Source organism: Lissotriton vulgaris, chromosome 9 (assembly GCF_964263255.1).
Source record: "Lissotriton vulgaris chromosome 9, aLisVul1.2, whole genome shotgun sequence".
Classification (NCBI taxonomy): Eukaryota; Metazoa; Chordata; class Amphibia; order Caudata; family Salamandridae; genus Lissotriton; species Lissotriton vulgaris.
The window spans coordinates 785,409,038-785,426,879 of record NC_141697.1 but is presented as its reverse complement, the minus strand read 5'-3'; the positions used below and the strand labels follow the sequence as shown (position 1 = coordinate 785,426,879).

General features: G+C 52.0%; 1 protein-coding gene across 1 annotated transcript in view; it reads left to right on the top strand.

Moving 5' to 3' along the window:
• The window catches only part of BBS1 (Bardet-Biedl syndrome 1), a 591,426-nt gene that overhangs the window by 269,233 nt on the left and 304,351 nt on the right, over positions 1-17,842 (top strand). The window contains exon 14 of the mRNA XM_086938512.1: positions 390-523. Within this exon, the coding sequence (XP_086794638.1) occupies positions 390-523 (134 nt within the window). The remainder of the gene's footprint in view (positions 1-389; positions 524-17,842) is intronic.

The following is a 17,842-nucleotide window of genomic DNA, read 5'->3' as shown; positions in this document are numbered from 1 at the left end:
TTTCAAAGCCAGCAATGTCTGGGGCATATTTGTCTTTTTCTGTGTGTACAACTAATTGACTCTTGAAATTCCTTTCTTCATGATCGTTACATTCTCACAATATTTGTCTTCAACACACAAGATTCAGTTGTCAAACTGAAGGGACAAAAATGTCCACTTGTATTACCAATAACATTCAAGAATGTGCACTGTATTATCAAGCTATTGAAGACAATTTTCATAGGACAGAGATCTGTTTGACTAGTTCAGGAATACTTGATCATGTTTTGAGTTTTTTGCTGAGGTCTTAGCAGGCAAAGTGTTATAGTTCCTTCATTTTGAAAAAGCTTTTTTTTTTACTGTTCCATTCCTTCCTTCACCATGATGCATTCTCTCCTCTTGTCTCTCAGCAATGCACAGAGTTTTCCAGATGGATCTTTACCGATTGAGGCTGATGGCAGCAAGGGCTTACGTGAAAGCTTTGGAGTCCAGCATGTCTCCTGTATCCTCCACCCTAACAGAGCCTCTCAGAATGAATGCTGTGGTAAGTACTTGTAAAAAGTTCTTCATTTAAATTATTTATTAGACTAAGCAGTGAAAGCACCAGACGTTTGTGTCTGAATACTTGCATGAAGTTATGCATATATTTACCACAAATATGATATGGGCTAACTCCTGTGTAACCAGCCCACCAAAAGCATTTGACTACCCCAGAATGATGTTCTTTTGACTTGCATGTATAGAATAAAGCTCATTAATCGCATTTGGTGAAAATCACCAGAAAACACGTGTTTTCCTTTCAGAATTAAAGAAGCAAATTTGTTGAAGCCATAAAAAGTTACTTGATGTTCTTCCCTCATTGTGGGTTCTTGCTTGGAATGCTTTCCAGAGGTAGAGTCCATGGACTGCCCTTTTTTGAGTGCTTGGAATGCTTTCCAGAGGTAGAGTCCATGGACTGCCATTTTTTGGGTGGGCAGTATAGAAGGTTCTATTTGGGAATTGAGGCGCAAAGAGCATTATGGGCTATGTGCATCTAAATTTCACTGCCCCTTCACTATCAGCCTTTGCCTCTCTTTGATCGTACTTTGATCCCTTTGACCAACCACTCATCTCTTCTTATCGTCCTGAACACCATTACCCCTCTTCTCCCTGGTAAATGTAAATTTTCAGCTTGACTTTATCTCTTCTACCTCAAATCAATCTGTAATGACTATGGTCCTTATTACGATGTCGGTCGAAACCGTTACGGAATGGAACCGCCGACCATAGGTCGACGGTTCCACCTGCAGAAGTTGGATGAGACTGTCCTATGGGCGGTCTGAAACATCCAGTTTTCAATTTCAGCTTGTGCGGTGGGCGGAAAAGGCCTGGAGCACATGCTACAATTGTAAAATGGATGTTTTAATACATCCCTGCACTGTGTGGCAGCCACTATGCAGTGCCTACCACACTGTGTAGGGATGTTTAGGGGGGCATCAAAGTGCCCCCCTGCCCCCATAGCGGAAGATTAGGAGGAAGGGACAGCGGTGGCCCCCTCGATTAGGGCAGAGGAGCCCCGCCCCCTCTGCCACCTCCCTCAAATAAAACGATAATAAAACGGGCTTCAAATCCGTTTAATTATCATTTTATTTTAATCCCCTGGGGCAGGCAACCCTTGCAAAGGGCCTTTCATTAAGCAACATAACAAATGTTGGTGCTTTGTAACTCACAAGGTCATCATATTGCAATATAATATATGCTGGCTTTAGACAGATCTCCAGACATTTCAGAGATTCCAAAACCAAGCAAACAGACTCTGCTTGAATGTAAATAAATCAGACCACCTTACCCAGCTTTTTGAGGGCTGTACTTGCTAACTGTGGAGCAAGCATTTAGGCATCATAGACATGATCCCAGCTTGGAAGAAGATGCCAAACTAAGCGGAGGAGGTATGATTCTTCTGTTTAGCAGCAAAATAGCCCTCTATCAAGCTTCGGCTGTGGATGTACATCTGCTGAAAATCCTGCCCCTTCCTGAGTCCCTGCACTAGAATTAAGACCTTGAATACCTCACCAGATAAAGAAGGGGAACGAGGAAGTGCAAGAGAAGTCACTAGAATGCTTTCTTGAGTGTTGAATTGTCAGCAATAACTGACAATGACTGTGGTCTGTTGTGGAGGGAGTTATAATAAGTGAGTGGTAAGCAAAAGGTCAGCACTATGACATGGTAACTGATGGCAGGGTCACAGTGCTTTTTTTCTTTACTTTAAGCCATGCCGCACAACAGCCCGCACTGCTGTGCAACATGTCTAAAAAAAAAAAATTTGACAAAGCCAATAGATCTCACATAGACTAAATATATTGGCTGTGCCAGTGCTTGTTCTCATTTGCTCCTGACCTGAAATCTTGGCAGCCATAATTTAAAAAGTAAGAATTTAATTTCGCATGTAAGGAGATACGGAAAGTGTTGATTCCTCTAAACCTTGGCCCCAACCAGGTTAATTTCTTTCAGCCCAGCGTAAAACAGTTGGCTTATGACTTTTCATCTTGCATACTGTGATATTTTGAGATCTCTCCTTGTTTTCTGGTTGCTTCACGGATCATAAAGGATTATTTATTTTTATTTTTTTAGGTTAGGAACAAGTAGCAAGACATTTCAACAAGAAATGTCTCATGTAGCAGTTTGTTCACCTTGATGACTGTGGCTAATAAAAATAACAAATATTTTAATTGCATATGTTTTATACTGTTTGTGTAATTGTTAATGTATTTAAATATAGTTTGTTATTTTAAGTTCTTTATATTTTTAATTTAATTGTAAACTAGTAATTTATAGTGTTGTAGCGGGTTGTGAGGTTTGTGGGGTACAGGTTGGGAAGTTAATTAAGTATAATGAATGTATATATATTTTTTTCTTAATATTTATTTGAATTTTTAAGTATGTAAATTGGGAAAATAATAATTTTCTAAGTTCTATTTTAGGTGCGGGTTGAGTTTGTAGAGGTATAAGGTGGGAAGTTTATTAAATAATTTATCAATTATTAATTTTTGACAAATTATTAATGAATTGTTAATTATGTAAATTGTGAAATATACTTTTTTAATGTACATTTTAGGTGTGGTATGTTGGGTTTGTAGGGGTATTGGAAGTTAATTAAATAATAATTGATTCATTATAACATATAATTCTTAGTAATTAATTGTTAACTATGTAATTGGTGTAATTATTATATTTTCTAATTTAGATATATGTTAAATATGTGTTGCTTGGTATGTGGGACTATATTGTGGGAATTTAATGAAATGTATTAAATACATTTTTTTCTTAATCATTATTTCTAAAGCTATAATTTGTATAATTGTTTCATTGTTTTTTAATGTATACATTTAATTTTAAGGTAATCGTTTTATATTTTATTAAATTAATACTTGTATTAAAATCAGGTATGTATTTGAAGTGAAGTACTTTCCCTACTGTTGCAGAGACTGGAGTGGGAATAGCAAATGTTACCCCTCAAGATTTACAATGCTTTCCCCTACTGTTGTACAGACTGGAGTAGGAATATTACATTTTACCTTTCCTGAGTCCAACACTTTCCTTACTGTTGCACCAACTAGGGTTAGAAGGAAATGTTGCCCCTCCTGTGTATACGCTTTATTCCTAGAATGTAATATATTTATTTATATTGTTTAAGATGATATTATTATGTTTCTGTATATTCATTTTTCTTTTTAGAAATGTTTGTAATAAATTATATTTTTTGTTAAATGTATTCTATATTTTGCTTATATTTTGAGTAATATTTTTTTTAAATCCAGTTTATGGTGTATAAATTATTGTGTGTGTATATATATATGTATATATATATATATATATGTGTGTGTGTGTATATATATATCTATATATAATACTTGTTATGTTACAAAATAGAATATTATGATATACATTTAAAAAAAATAGTTTTACATTTTCTATGTGTAATTAAACATATATGTTTTTTTATATTTTAATATATTTAATTTACATTACATTATATTACTGTTACTTGTTAATATATTTAATGTTTACTATGTTTAAATGGATATATATCTTAAAGAATTATATTTTTCGATATGTGTACAACAATATATTTTTTCAACATTTTTGTCATTGACATTATAAGAATTGGAAAACTATATTTTTGTGCTCAATATTTTGACACAATTTTTACCACAATATTTTGAGCTTCGATATCTTGCCAGTGACCCGACGCATCAGACTGCTTCTATACAGCCAAAACTGGTGGGAAAGGAGTCTTTCTCTAAACCCAGACATGTATCGGGATTAGGGTCTTCCAGGAAGTGATCAGGGTTTTGCTTGAAGCAAATAAGGTTTCAGGGATTAGATTTTGTGTCCACAGCACGAACACTAGAAAGTGTGGTGCCATCTGTTAATAGAGCTAATCTGAAAGAATCAGGTTAGTGTTAGATTCCTTACCTTAGAATATCCCCAGGCATCCGACTGGATCCGGAACGTTTTCGTCAGCAGTATCCTTGCGGGGGCGTGGCTAAGCAAGCCACGATGGCGGCTGTGTCTTGCTGAGGCTCCGCGATCGGGCTAGCATCCTGCCCATTACCTGTGATCGCCGGGAGCCTCAACTTCCACACACATCACCTGTGCTGCCCTGGGGCATCCCCCAAGCGACCTGCAGAAGCAGCTGACGGACGGCGCGCCCTGGAGAGTCTCCTACCGGAGCCGAGCGCCGACGTTGAAAATGGCGGGCGCAGTCCCGTCTCCCGGACGCGGAATCCGCTAAGAGCCGACACCCTCAGCGACGGCCGCAGAACATACTGCCAGCTGACGACGGTGGGGAATCCCGTGGGTCCGGCCCTCGAGGATACACCTTGGACGGCGCACGATACTGCCTCTACACCCCCGGTGCGCAAGATGGCGGCCGCCGCACCAGGGCTCCGCAACCCCGGCGCTTCTACCTCATCGGAGGCCTGATCAGGCCGTGACACCGACCGACCCGCCACCGCGGACCACGAGGGACCGGCGGAAGTGCCGCCAGAGCGGGGCTGTGCCTCCGTGGGCCCGCAACTCTCCTCAAGGGCGGTGAGTGCCAATCGCTCCCCCCCCCCCCCGGAGCCCCGACACCGATGCCCGGCGGGGCCCCCCCCACCTACTCGAGGCCCTGCAGGGGTGCACAGCCCACATAGCCACCGGACAGAGGGAACCGAAGGACTTTGCGTTAGGGGCTGGATGAAGAGCCCGAGTGCCTGACCCTAACATGGCGCCCACGGAGGCCTAGGCGCCGAGAACAACACGAACCTCGCCCCCCCCTGGACCGATACCACCTGACCCAGCCGGTCGGGCACTGACTCTGCACTGTACATTAGCGAGGGAGAGGGCGCTTCCACGACCTCCTGGCGCCGGGCGCTGCCGGCCCTGACGAGGTTGGCCGATCACGAAGCTGCACAGCAACCCCAGGAAGTTCGGCCAGCCGGCGACCGGGAGCCACCCCTGCGAGGGCTAGAACACCGAACGGAGCCCTCTTTCACCCCGGAGCCCCGGCTCCCAAGATGGCGGCCGCCACCCCGCAGCTCCGACGCCTCGGGGCTGTTTCCCTGCCGGGAACCTGATCGGCCCTCAAACCCGGACAGCTTGCCACCGCGGACTACAGGAGGACCGCCACTCACACGGAGCTGAGCGCTTTGGAGACCCCGCCACTACCATCGGTGAGTGCTGTGCTGCCATTTCCCCTCCTGCTCCCTGGGGATCTCGGGTCGGCACCCCGGTGGCCCCCTCTTCACGTCCACCCACGAGGACAGCCACAGAGCACGCTGCCACCCGGCCAGAGCACCCAGTTCGCACTCACATGTACAAACTGCCCAGTGGATCCGAGTGCCTGACCTTAACATGGCGCCTGTGCAGGCCTAACACCAGGAACAGCCACGAGCCCCGCTCTGGGGACGAGAGCATCCCACTTGCATTGGAGACATTGTCAGCGCCTCCCCTAGCTCACGCCGCCCGACCTTGCCCTGCCGGTCAGCGCGGGCACTGGACCCCGCCCTGTGAGGTGCAGAGGCCCCCACGCGATCGAATCCACCGACCCCGGTAACCGCGTACCACCCTTGACGCCCTTGGTGGTGGCCCCCCCGGGGTGAAGCGAGCCTCGACTTGGACCCGGAGGGACCAGAGTGGCGGCCCACTCACCCACCGACACCACGTGGCGACGACCTGCCACCCGCAGGACACACGACGACCGAGGGGCAACCCCCCCCCTCTTCCCCTCAGCAGCACCCATGGGGAAGCCGAGGAACACCCAGGGGACGGCAGTCCCAGAAACGGCTATCGAGAAGATGCCCCAGACGAGGGCATGGACACAGTCCAACACGTCGCAAGCCGACCCTACGCTATCAACAAAGCTGGACCAGGTGCTGGCAGCAATAGAAATGTCTCGCCTCTCGATGGAGGAGAGATTAGGCACCCTGGCAACGGACATTAGCCTGATCCGAGATGAGCACCGTAAACTGGCGGACAGAGTGAAGGAGGGTGAGCGGATCGTGACTGAATTGCAGCCAACGGTGCAATCGCAGGCAGCAGATATGCAGGAGATCCTACGCCGCGTGACGACCCTGGAGGAACGCACAGTGGATTTGGAGGGACGCTCGAGACGCTGCAACATTCGCGTCCTGGGCCTGCCGGAGGGGATAGAAAACTCGGACCCTCTGACCTACATGAAATCCTGGACTAAATCATTCACCCCGGACTGTGACCGGTCGCCTTACTTCTCCATCGAGAGGGCACATAGGGTCCCGGCCCGGGCACCCAAACCTGGTCTTCCCCCGCGGCCCATGCTGGCCAAGTTTCTGCACTTCCGGGACCGGGATGCGGTGCTTCGTGCGGCCCGGACGACGGGCCCCCTGCAGGTGGAGGACCAACACGTTATGGTGTTCCCAGACTATGCCAGGGAGATTCAACAGCGTCGATCCACGTTTCTAGAAGTCAAGAGGCGCCTCCGCGCAAACGAACTTCAATATTCCCTGCTGTTCCCTGCCCGCCTCAAGGTGATCCACAAGGGGAAGGCCCTCTTCTTCGACACGGCGGCAGACGCACAGGACTGGACCGAATTTCATTGCCCGCTGCTCCCTAAGCCCGGACCCCGGAAGGCGCGCAATAATGACTCCAGACGGTCCAGGAGACGTGGCGCTAATCATGAGCGATCTGGCCACCCCAAGAGCCAGACGTCCTCCCCAGCGGGCTCACCCGATCTCACCCAAATCATGCAGGAACGACGAGACGCCCTGCGGGCGGTCACTGAACTACATTCGTCACCCCCTGCTTCGGACTTGGAAGGTCAGCCACACCTATTCACCCCGGAGAAAGATCGAGACAGCGATGGAACCATGTCGGGATTTGGCCCGATCTCCTCCCCCCTTGTTGTGGCACAAACTCTGGACGCTGCCCTCACCAGCCAACCTGTCACTTCCTCGTGAACAACTGAACTGTCACCTGACATATCCTTTTCTTGAATGCCTGTGATGATGCGCGACGTCTAGAAGCCTAGACTGATCTACTAGATAATTGTAAGCGCCAGCGAGCGATAGATATTTCTCCTACTAGAGCCCGACCCGCGCACAGGCCCAGCGAAGACACATGCTGCCACCCCCGCAAACTACTGTTGACTTTCTCCCCTAGTGGGACACTAGTTTGGATATGCCACCCCCAGTGACGTATCCTCAGTATTGGGACAGTTACCCACCCGAAGTTCTAGTTACTGTTCACCTCCCCAGTCCCCCCCCCCACGTTTAAGGAAGCTTGGCGCGCAGGAACATACACGACACGCACACATAGGCGGCACACGGGAACTGTAGAGGGGCCCCTCCCCCAACCACGTCACCCTAGCAATGGCTGTCCCCCACTCTGACGTTAGTATCCTTACACTAAATGTACGGGGCCTACACACACCCAGCAAGCGCTACTCTGTATACTCCTACATACGGCGCATGGCGGCCAACATAACGTTCTTACAAGAGACGCACATTAACGCTACTGAACTCATTCGCCTACAAGCCAAATGGCGAGGGACCATCTGCGCCACACAATATTCAGCGTTCGCACGTGGCGCATTAATCTGGGTGAGACCTGGTACTCCCTTCCGGGCGCTCCGGCGAGTAGTAGATAGAGAGGGCAGATACGCGCTTCTGGAGGGAATTCTTGATGGGCAAGGGGTACTACTTGGCAGCATATACGCCCCTAACACGGATCAGGACCGGTTCTGGGATCACCTTACGGGCGTCCTGGCCCAGTTCACCACAGTCCCATGGGTGCTGGGAGGCGACTTTAACTGCACACTAGACCCCTCACTGGACCGCTCACATCCTCCCCCCACGCACTCCCCGGCCCCTCGGCAGGCGGCCCTCTTCAGGGCATGGACCGCACACTGGGCGCTCACTGATGCATGGCGACACCTACACCCACTGGCTCGCATCTACTCCTTCCACTCGATTCCACACAACCTTCGGGTCCGCCTAGACCGTTTCCTCTGCTCTGTTCCGATCCTCCCTATGGTTACATCTACAGATTACCTGGGACGGATCCTCTCAGATCATGATGCCCACATAATACGGCTTACCTGGCGCCCCCCGCATCCACCGGTCCCCACCTGGCGCCTCCCCAGAGACTGCCTAACGGACCCGGTCTTCAGGGACGCGCACAAAACCAGCATAAGCGACTACTTTATGCACAATGAGAACACAGCGTCATCGGTACTAGTGGAGTGGGACGCGTATAAAGTGGTGGCAAGGGGAGAATGCATCAAACAGATAGTGGGGGTCCGCCGCACCTTAGAACGGTCGCTCTTAAAGACGGAACAAGCTCTAGCTGCTCTCACCAAACGGCCTGATGACTCGGAGGAACACGCCGTGCTCACGGCAGAGGCCAAAACGGAATACCAAACTGCCTGTGCTGACCTCCGTAAGTATAGCTTCAGGGCACACGCCTCTCGGGTGCACAAAGACAGAGACAAAACCGGGGCTCTTCTGGCCTGGATGGCGAAGCAGGACACCGAAATCAAGCCGATCACGGACATTCTCAACCCGGAGGGTGTACTGGTGCAATCACAAGCGGAGATTCTCCTAGCATTCCAACGCCATTATACACGAGTATACGAAGCCCCGACATGCTGTACCCCGTTTACCGCAGATCAGTTTTTAGACCCTCTGACGCTGCCCACGATATCGGATTCCGACAAGCGCACACTAGACGCCAAGATAATCCCCTCTGACATTACCCAAGCGATACGTGCCATGTCCCGAAATAAAGCACCAGGACTGGACGGCTTCCCACTAGAATACTACGCAACATTCTCTCCCCTGGTGGTTCCCCGTCTATCACGGGTGTTCGGGGCGTCACTCCACATGGGGAAACTACCCCAGTCGCTACGGGAATCCGTGATTGTCACCTTTCTTAAGCCCCACAGAGATCCGCTTCACATGGGGTCATACCGACCTATCACACTCCTGTCGGCTGATTGTAAGATCCTGGGGAAGATCCTAGCTGATCGTTATGCGCAGGTCATACGCCCGCTGGTCCACCCCGACCAATGCGGCTTCGTCCCCGGGAGGAATACCTCCCAGAACCTCCGCCGAATCTTCCATATCCAAGATCAGGTACGCGACAGATTTCCCCGCGCTGCCTGCCTCATTATGGACCTAGAGAAGGCGTTTGACACCCTCACCTGGCCCTACCTATTTTCGGTCCTGCGGCGCCTTAATCTCGGCCCGACGCTCCTGGCATACACCCGCCTCCTATACACCGACCTCACTACTCGAGTTCGTATCGGGAAACGTATCTCACCGGCGTTTGCAGTCCGACGAGGCACAAGACAAGGTTGCCCCCTGTCGCCCCTCCTGTTCGCGCTAGCGGTCGAACCGCTGGCGGTTCGACTGCGTCGGGAGGGGATGGACTGGGGAGTACCGCTTGCAGACGGGACCCATTGTGTGTCCATGTACGCGGATGATCTCCTCATATATGTCCGAGACATTGAAATGGACCTAACCCCCATAGGGGCCACATTGGCGGACTTTGCAACTGCCTCGGGTCTACAAGTCAACTGGGACAAGTCCACGGTTTACCCCCTACACCCGGACCTACCCCCCCGAGACATCGACCTTGGACCACATAGGCTTTCATGGTCCACGGAAGCTCCCCGATACCTCGGCGTCCGCTTATACCATTCTCCGACGGACATCTTTGAGGGCAATCACCGCAAGGTACTCGAGAGTCTACGCCCGACGGTCGCCTTCTGGAATAAGTTACCTCTGGCCCCGATTGGACGGATAGCCCTTGCTAAAATGGTGATGCTCCCCCGGCTCCTCTACCATTTCACAAACCTGCCGGTGATACCACCCAGATCCTTCTTTCGCGACGTTGATTCCCTCTTAGGAACTCTCATCTGGGGAGCAGGCCGCCACAGAGTCGCCCTGAAAACTCTTCAACTCCCCACAACACAGGGGGGACTCGGAGCTCCATCCTTCGAGGCATATTTCCTCGCAGCACAGCTCCAGTGGCTGTCCTACAGGACAGCGGACCGTTACCCTCAGGAGACGGTTACCCCTACTGGTAGAATCATGACTCCGGAACTCACCCGTCTGCTCCTCCCGGGCACCAAGCCACGGCGCACTTACCCCCTCCAGGTGACGATAGCGCGCCGATGTATGCTACGGATTCACCGGCTGTCTCCCGCTAGACCCCCATACTCCCCGCTGCTGCCGCTAATAGGCGGCCCCAAGCAGGATTCCTACTTTGCGGCCCCACTACTCGCCGACTGGTCCCGCTGTGGCATCACGGATCTAGAATCACTCTTCGAGGAGGGTCAGCTGAAACCGCTGGACCGCCTGGTCGCAGAATACGGGCTCCCCCCAGGCCAATTCCTCAGGTATAGGCAACTGCTCGACGGATACCGACCCCATTTCAATCTCCAAAATGGCGAGCCAGACACGCATCCAGTAATACATACTATCCTGCATATGGGGGTGGGTCGCCACCTGGTCACATGGCTATACAAATCCAACCGGGAACTCTCATACACCCCCCTGACGACCCTACGAGCCACTTGGGAAGAGGACATAGGCCGTGTTCTACACGACTCGGAGTGGACTAAAGCTCTTGAGGCCCCTAAACGCGTTTCTAGGAATGCCCGCTTCAAAAATATTCAGTATTATATATTACACAGGGCATATCTCACCCCAGCGCGATTACAGAAGTTCTACCCCTCCACGCCATTCCTGTGCCCCAGATGCTGTTCCCCAGCTGCGAACTTCCGTCACATGTTTTGGGACTGTCCCAATCTCCAACCCTTCTGGCAGGGGGTGCACAACACACTACTGGAACTCACGGGTCTCACTACACTAGCCACCTGGGAGTCCAGTGCATTAGGCATCCTCCACATCTCTAAACGTGAGCCGGTGCATAGGCGGTTCGTGTCCTTAGCGCTCCTACTAGCCAATAGATGTATAACCATGCGCTGGCGATCCCCAGAGGGTCCCCCCATAGCACACTGGCAGGGAGCGGTTAACAAATGGGCGGCAGCGGAGGAAGACGCTTTAAGGGAAGAAGAAGCCAAGGGCGCGCGCAAGCTTCCCATCTCCATGGAATGGGCCATGCTCCTTCACAGCTTCCGCCAGTCCACGCAGGCTGGAGACCCGCCTGACCCTTCCCCTCCCCCCACCCGAGAAGACCGGTAGCCTTCACCTGAAGTGAGCCACCCCAGAGTCGGACCCCGATAACCCCCTATATCCTAGGCAACCTCTCGCATGTCCGGCCATCCATGGGTTTCTCCCTCCCCCCCCCCCTCGACACCCGCCGCCATTATCTCCCTACTTAGACCCTGCTAACGCCTACATGCTTCCCTCCCACAGTTCCGTTACCCCCCTGTTCACTGGTAACACTGCTGTGTGCACAGTACAGATCTAGATCCGGCGCTGTAACGGCATGAAAGTACCCATCTGATCTTATTCATCGCCCCTATGGCGATACCGTCCCATCACCTTTCAGCCTGCAGGAGCCTTTACATGATTATAATGCACTGATTCACCGAAGTCATGTTTATGTGTACCAGTTCTATATAGCAAGAAAACGTTGCACACATAGCTGTTCGTGGCTGAATGTTGAGGCCACGTCGGCGGTCTGTTTATTCTGTACTGAAATACTTTACTGCAACAATAAAAACAAATTTAAATAAAAAAAGCAGTATCCTTGCTCGTCGGTAGGCGTCGTCTGCGGCTCTGCTTCCGTCATTGTGACCGCGGGATGACGTTGGAGTACTTAGACGCGCCCTTGCGCGCTGACGTCAGTTCTTCTTTTTTCCCCGCCAGTAAGCGTAGATCCGGAAAAAGCAGCTACCCAAGTCATTTTTTGACTAACTTTTTGACCTGTTTTTGGCTATTCTTTTCGAGTCGATATCGACTCCTGGTGCCGGTAGGGATTCCCAGGTTCAAGCCGTGCGACGCCTGTCGCCTCCTGATGTCGGTGACCGACCCCCACCGCCGGTGCCTCCACTGCCTTGGGGCCGACCACGGCGACAAGTCGTGCCCCAACTGCTGGGCCTTGACCTCGAAAGCTAGGCGGGAGCGGTCCTGTAAGCTCCTCGAGGTCTAGCAGTTGGCTCTGTGCCACTCGAGGTCCCGGTCGAGGAGGAAGTCGAGGGACCGGTCGCGGAGCCGCAGCCATCGACGCTCGTCGAGTCACCACCACTCATCGGACTCGAAGTCCTCCGGTAAGTCGAAGAAGAAGAAGTCGAAGGGGCTCCATCGCTTTTCTGACTCCCCTCGCAGGTCGCACAACGCTTCGACCCCGGCGCCGTCGTCTACTTCGGTCCCGACGCCGCAGGGCCCAGTGGGATCCAGGCCGGGATCCCGGTCGACACCGGACGACCCCACGACTCCTCAGGCGGCATCGACCCCATTGGTGTCACTCCCGGCGCCGTCTTCGGACGCGCCTGCCCCTGATTTCAGTCCGGGTCCGGCGTCAGAGCGGTCGGTGGGTGAGCAATTCACCTATGACCCGGCTCCGTCATTTTTACCTGTTTATCAGGACACGAATGAAGGGGACGACCCTCTGGCACAACAGTGCCAGTTAAGTCTGGACTACTGGGCAGATGAGTTGGGGAGGCTAGTGGTCTGGACACTTCGCCCGACACTGGATTCATCTCTCCTCCCTCCGTGGCTATGGAGGAGGATGCCACTTATGGTGTGGTGTTGCGCAGGGCAGCCAAGGCCTTGTCTCTTGAGCGCCCTGCTGTGGCCGTGAGGACTAATCTCCTCACCGATGTGCTTCAGCCGCCAGTAAGCTCTTCGGAACCTATGCTGCCGTTTAATGAAGCCCTCACGGACGTTCTGATGGCACTTGGTCCAAGCCCTCCACAGTGCCTCCTGTGGATCGGAACGTGGCCCGACGCCACCTCCCGGCTCCGGGCGACCCCCACTTTATGTCCGTTCACCCCACCCCTGAGAGCCTGGTGATGCAGGCCTCTACATCCCAGACCGCATTCCCGACTGCTCCTCCAGATCGGGAACCCAAAGGTTTGATCAGTTTGGGAAGAAACTGTTCTCCTCATTGAGTTTGGGGTTGCGGTCTATCAACACTGCTTGCCTTTTGGGCCGTTACACCCACTCTTTGTGGGATACGATTGCAGACGTCCTGCCCCAGTGTCCGGAGGAGGCCCAGGCATGGCTCGTCCAAGCACTTGCTGAGGGGCTAGATGCAGCACTTTATTCCATCAGATGTGGACTTGATGCCACAGACTCGCTGAGCAGAGCGATTTTCATGACAGTGGCGATCCGTCGCTACGCCTGGCTGAGGTCCACCAATTTTTCAGGGGATATCCAGGCCACGCTCATGGACATGACCTTAGATGGCCATCGTAATTTTGGCGACAAATCAGACAGTGCGCTTGAGCATTTCAAGGACTCCAGGGCTACGGCCAAGTCTTTGGGCCTGTCGGGCCAGCGCCAGCAGACTTCTGCTTTTCGCCCCTTTCGTGGCCAAGGAAGGGGCACACCCATGGGTTCGTACAGCCACAGGTCGCAGAACCAGCCTCAACGCAGTTGCGGACGTGGTAACCGCAGTGGCGGTGCCGGGGGACAATGGCAAGGTCAGTCCACATCCACTCCCGCAGCATCTGCCTCCAAGCCTTCCTAGTCCGAGCTTTCAGGCCCATTCGATGCCAGTGGGGGCAGGGTCCGCCATTACCTCCTCCACTGGCGCTCCATCACGTTGGACAGGTGGGTGCTGCAAATTGTCCGAAGGGCTACTCCCCTCCCTATAAGGCGACCCCTCCTGCCATGCCACCGCAGTACCACCGCATGTCGGGGGATCACTTGCAACTTCTGCAGGAGAAAGTTATGGCCCTCTTGGCCAAGGGGGCCATCGAGCGCGTTGCTGGGCCAGAAGTAGGATGGGGTTGCTACTCCCACTACTTTCTGGTACCCAAGAAGAGCAAAGGAGGCCTACTCCCTATCTTGGACCTCCGGGGCGTCAACGGCTTCCTCCAGTAGGAGAAGTTCAAGATGCTGACTTTGCTTCAGGTCCTGGCTGCTCTAGACCCTGGAGACTGGATGGTAGCGTTGGACTTGCAGGACGCATGTTTCCACATCCCTGTCCTGCCGGCCCACCGGCGCTACCTGCGGTTCACGGTAGGCCACGAGCACTTTCAATTTACAGTGCTCCCCTTCGGCCTCACCAGTGCCCCTCGGGTGTTCACGAAAGTGATGGCGGTGGTCGCAGCTCATCTGCGCAGATCAGGGGTTTGTCTTCCCCTATCTCGACGACTGGTTGTTGAAGGCGGGCTCGCCCCAGGCAGTCGTCTCCCACCTCCAGACTACGTCCGACCTCCTGCTATCGCTGGGGTTCTCCATCAACGTGCCGAAGGCACACCTGTGCCTCTCTCAGAAGCTCCTTTTCATCGGAGCGGTTCTGGACTCGGCGCAGTTTCAAGTTTATCCTCCCGAGCAGCGGGTTCGGGATATTTAGGCTCTGATTCCGATCTTTCTGCCTTTATCCCGAGGGCTCTGCAGTGGGACCTGAAGTTTCAGTGGGCACAGCATCAGGGCAACCTGTCCGACCACGTCCTGATCTCTGATTTTAAGAAAAATCACCCACTACCTTTCCCCCTAGATGCCCGTAAACAGGTCGCAGTGGCTCTTATAGTCTGCTAGCTGGACTACTGCAATGCACTTTATCTAGGCATTAACATCGGCTTGGTCCAGCGCCTTCAGATTGTGCAAAACGCAGCAGCCCGGTTTGTCATGGATGCCCCGAAACACGCTTCGGGTTCGGCCATCAGGAAGAACCTGCATTGGCTCCCCATGCAGACAAGGATAACATTTAAAGCCCTTTCCCTTACGTACTGCGCCTTGAATGGCACTGGGCCCGAAGAAATTCGGTTACTTGTGTCCCCTTATGTCCCGGGCAGGGCACTTCGCTCCTCCAACAAAAATCTGCTTGTTGTTTCTCGAGTTTCTATGGCCAGATGAGGCGGAAGGGCCTTTCGAACTCTCGCCCCCAGACTCTGGAACACTCTACCTGATGACCTCAAGGAGCTTACTTCCCATGCCCTTTTTCGCAAAGCACTTAAGACCTGGCTCTTTCAGGAAGCTTACCAATAACCTGCTCCCACTCATTCTGACCAAACAGTTTTACCATCTTTAGCGCCTTGATGCCTTTGGGTTTAGTTGCGCTCAATAAATCTATTTTCATTCATTCATTCATTTTCATTCATTCACTGCAAGTCAGTTGCAGTGGTGGCTCACAAACCGCGATTGGGTCAGCGGCAGATCCCTCTCCCTACCCCAACCGGAGCACGTAGTAGTGACGGATGTGTCCCTCCTGGAATAGGGGGCCACATGGGAAAGGGTGGAGGTCAGAGGCCTCTAGTCTCCGGCGGAGTCCCGGCTCCATATCAACCTTCTGGAGCTGCGGGCGATCCGACTTGCACTGCACTGAAGGCATTCCTTCCCTCTGCCCGGGAGAGTGTAGTGCAGGTGTTCACAGACAACACCACCGCCATGTGGTACTGCAACAAACAGGGTGGGGTGGGGTTGTGGACCCTTTGTCAGGAGGCTCTGCGCCTCTGGACATGGCTGAAACACCAGGGCCTCACCCTGGTGGTTCAACACCTGGCAGGTTCCCTGAACCCCAGGGCGTCTGAACTCAGCCGCCGGTGCATGATGGATCACAAGTGGCGTCTGAACTCTGACGTGGCGCAAGGTCTCTTTCAGCAGTGGGGGGAGCCTTGGTTAGATCTATTCGCCACCGAAGAGAACGCGCAATGTCATCAGTTTTGCCCGTTGGAATTTCCAAGGCGGCACTTGCTCGGAGACGCTTTTCGTCGCGAGTAGAGTTGCGGTTGTAGGAGAGTAGGGTCTGCTTCCTATGGTCACCCCCACTTTTTGCTGTGATTCTCTGGTTTTTCGACTTTAATGTGGCTACGGGCCTGCTAATCATAGCCCAGCTGTTCTCTCTCTAAATTGATACCATGTACTTTAGGTACATACCAGATTGGGTATTGGGTCACCTCTGTGAGCCCCTGTATAGTGTACCATAGGTACCCAGGGCATAGGTGCATCCAAGGCCTACCAGGGGTTGCAGCATGTATTATGCCACCCCTGGCTGGCCCTCCAAACTGACACCACAGGCTGATCACTCAACTTGGATAAGGTGGTGTAATCACCCATTACTTAGATATAGTATACCTATATCTACCTTTACATATAGACACATATACACCTATAAGTCACTCCTATGGTAGGCCTCGACAATCCTGGAGGCAGAGTGCTTTTTTTTATGTGAGAGGGTGCCCTAGCATGAGCTGAGCCCCTCTGCAGCTTTCGGAACCATCTCTTTATAGCTGTTCTATGATATAGCCATACCATATACTCTTAAGTGCATTATAATCCTCGCGGTTAATGCTAACTTTGGTTTGGCTTTATCAAAACATATCGTGTAAGGTGCCAAACACTTTGGAATACTACCCCTCCCCCCGCCAATTCTGGTGGCGGGGGTAGCATTCCACCCTTCTAGAGGGAAAAGACATGTATGTTACTGCTTTACCTGGTTAAAGTTAAACAGAGCCTCAGCATCACAAAATGGATGCTGCTGCCACAGACACGAGTCTGACCATCTGGTGCTGGGGGAAACTCCAGCAAGGGCGGCCTGGACAATAAGTTTCCTGTCCAGGGAGGTGACAGCACCTCCCCAGACAGGGGTTATGTGTATTGGGGCAGGGAGGGCTGCATTAAGGGAATGCATCTAGACATTGCCTGGGGCACACAAGGTGCTCAATGCATAGCCCGGTTCAAACCAGTTTGCTGGGGCACTCCAGCCCCAGCTCTGGCGCGAAACTGGACAAAGGGAAAGGGGTGTAACACCCCTTCTCAGGTCCACCCATAGGAGGGACCTAGGCAGGTAATCCAGCACCTTAGCTTAGTATAACTATAGGAGCTGTGTCCCCAGGACTTTAGATTACTCATGCTAGAGCACCATCTCACATTAAACCACGCACTCTGCCTTCAGGATTGTCAAGGCCTGCCATAGGAGTGGCTCACAGGTTTATATGTGTCCAGATAGGTTTAGATATAGGCATACTATATCTAAGCAAGGGGTGATTACACCCCCTTGCCCCAGCTGAGTGATCAGCCAGTTGTGTCAATTTTAGATAGCCAGCCAGGGGTGGCAAAAGATATGCTGCAGCCCCTGGTAGGCCTTGGAGGCACCTATGCCCTGGGCACCTATAGTGCTCTGTACAGGGGCTGATAAGGTGACCCAAGCCAATCTAGTTATGCACCTAGGGTACATGGAATCCATTTTACAGAGAGAGCAGATAGCCTGGGGCCCTGATTAG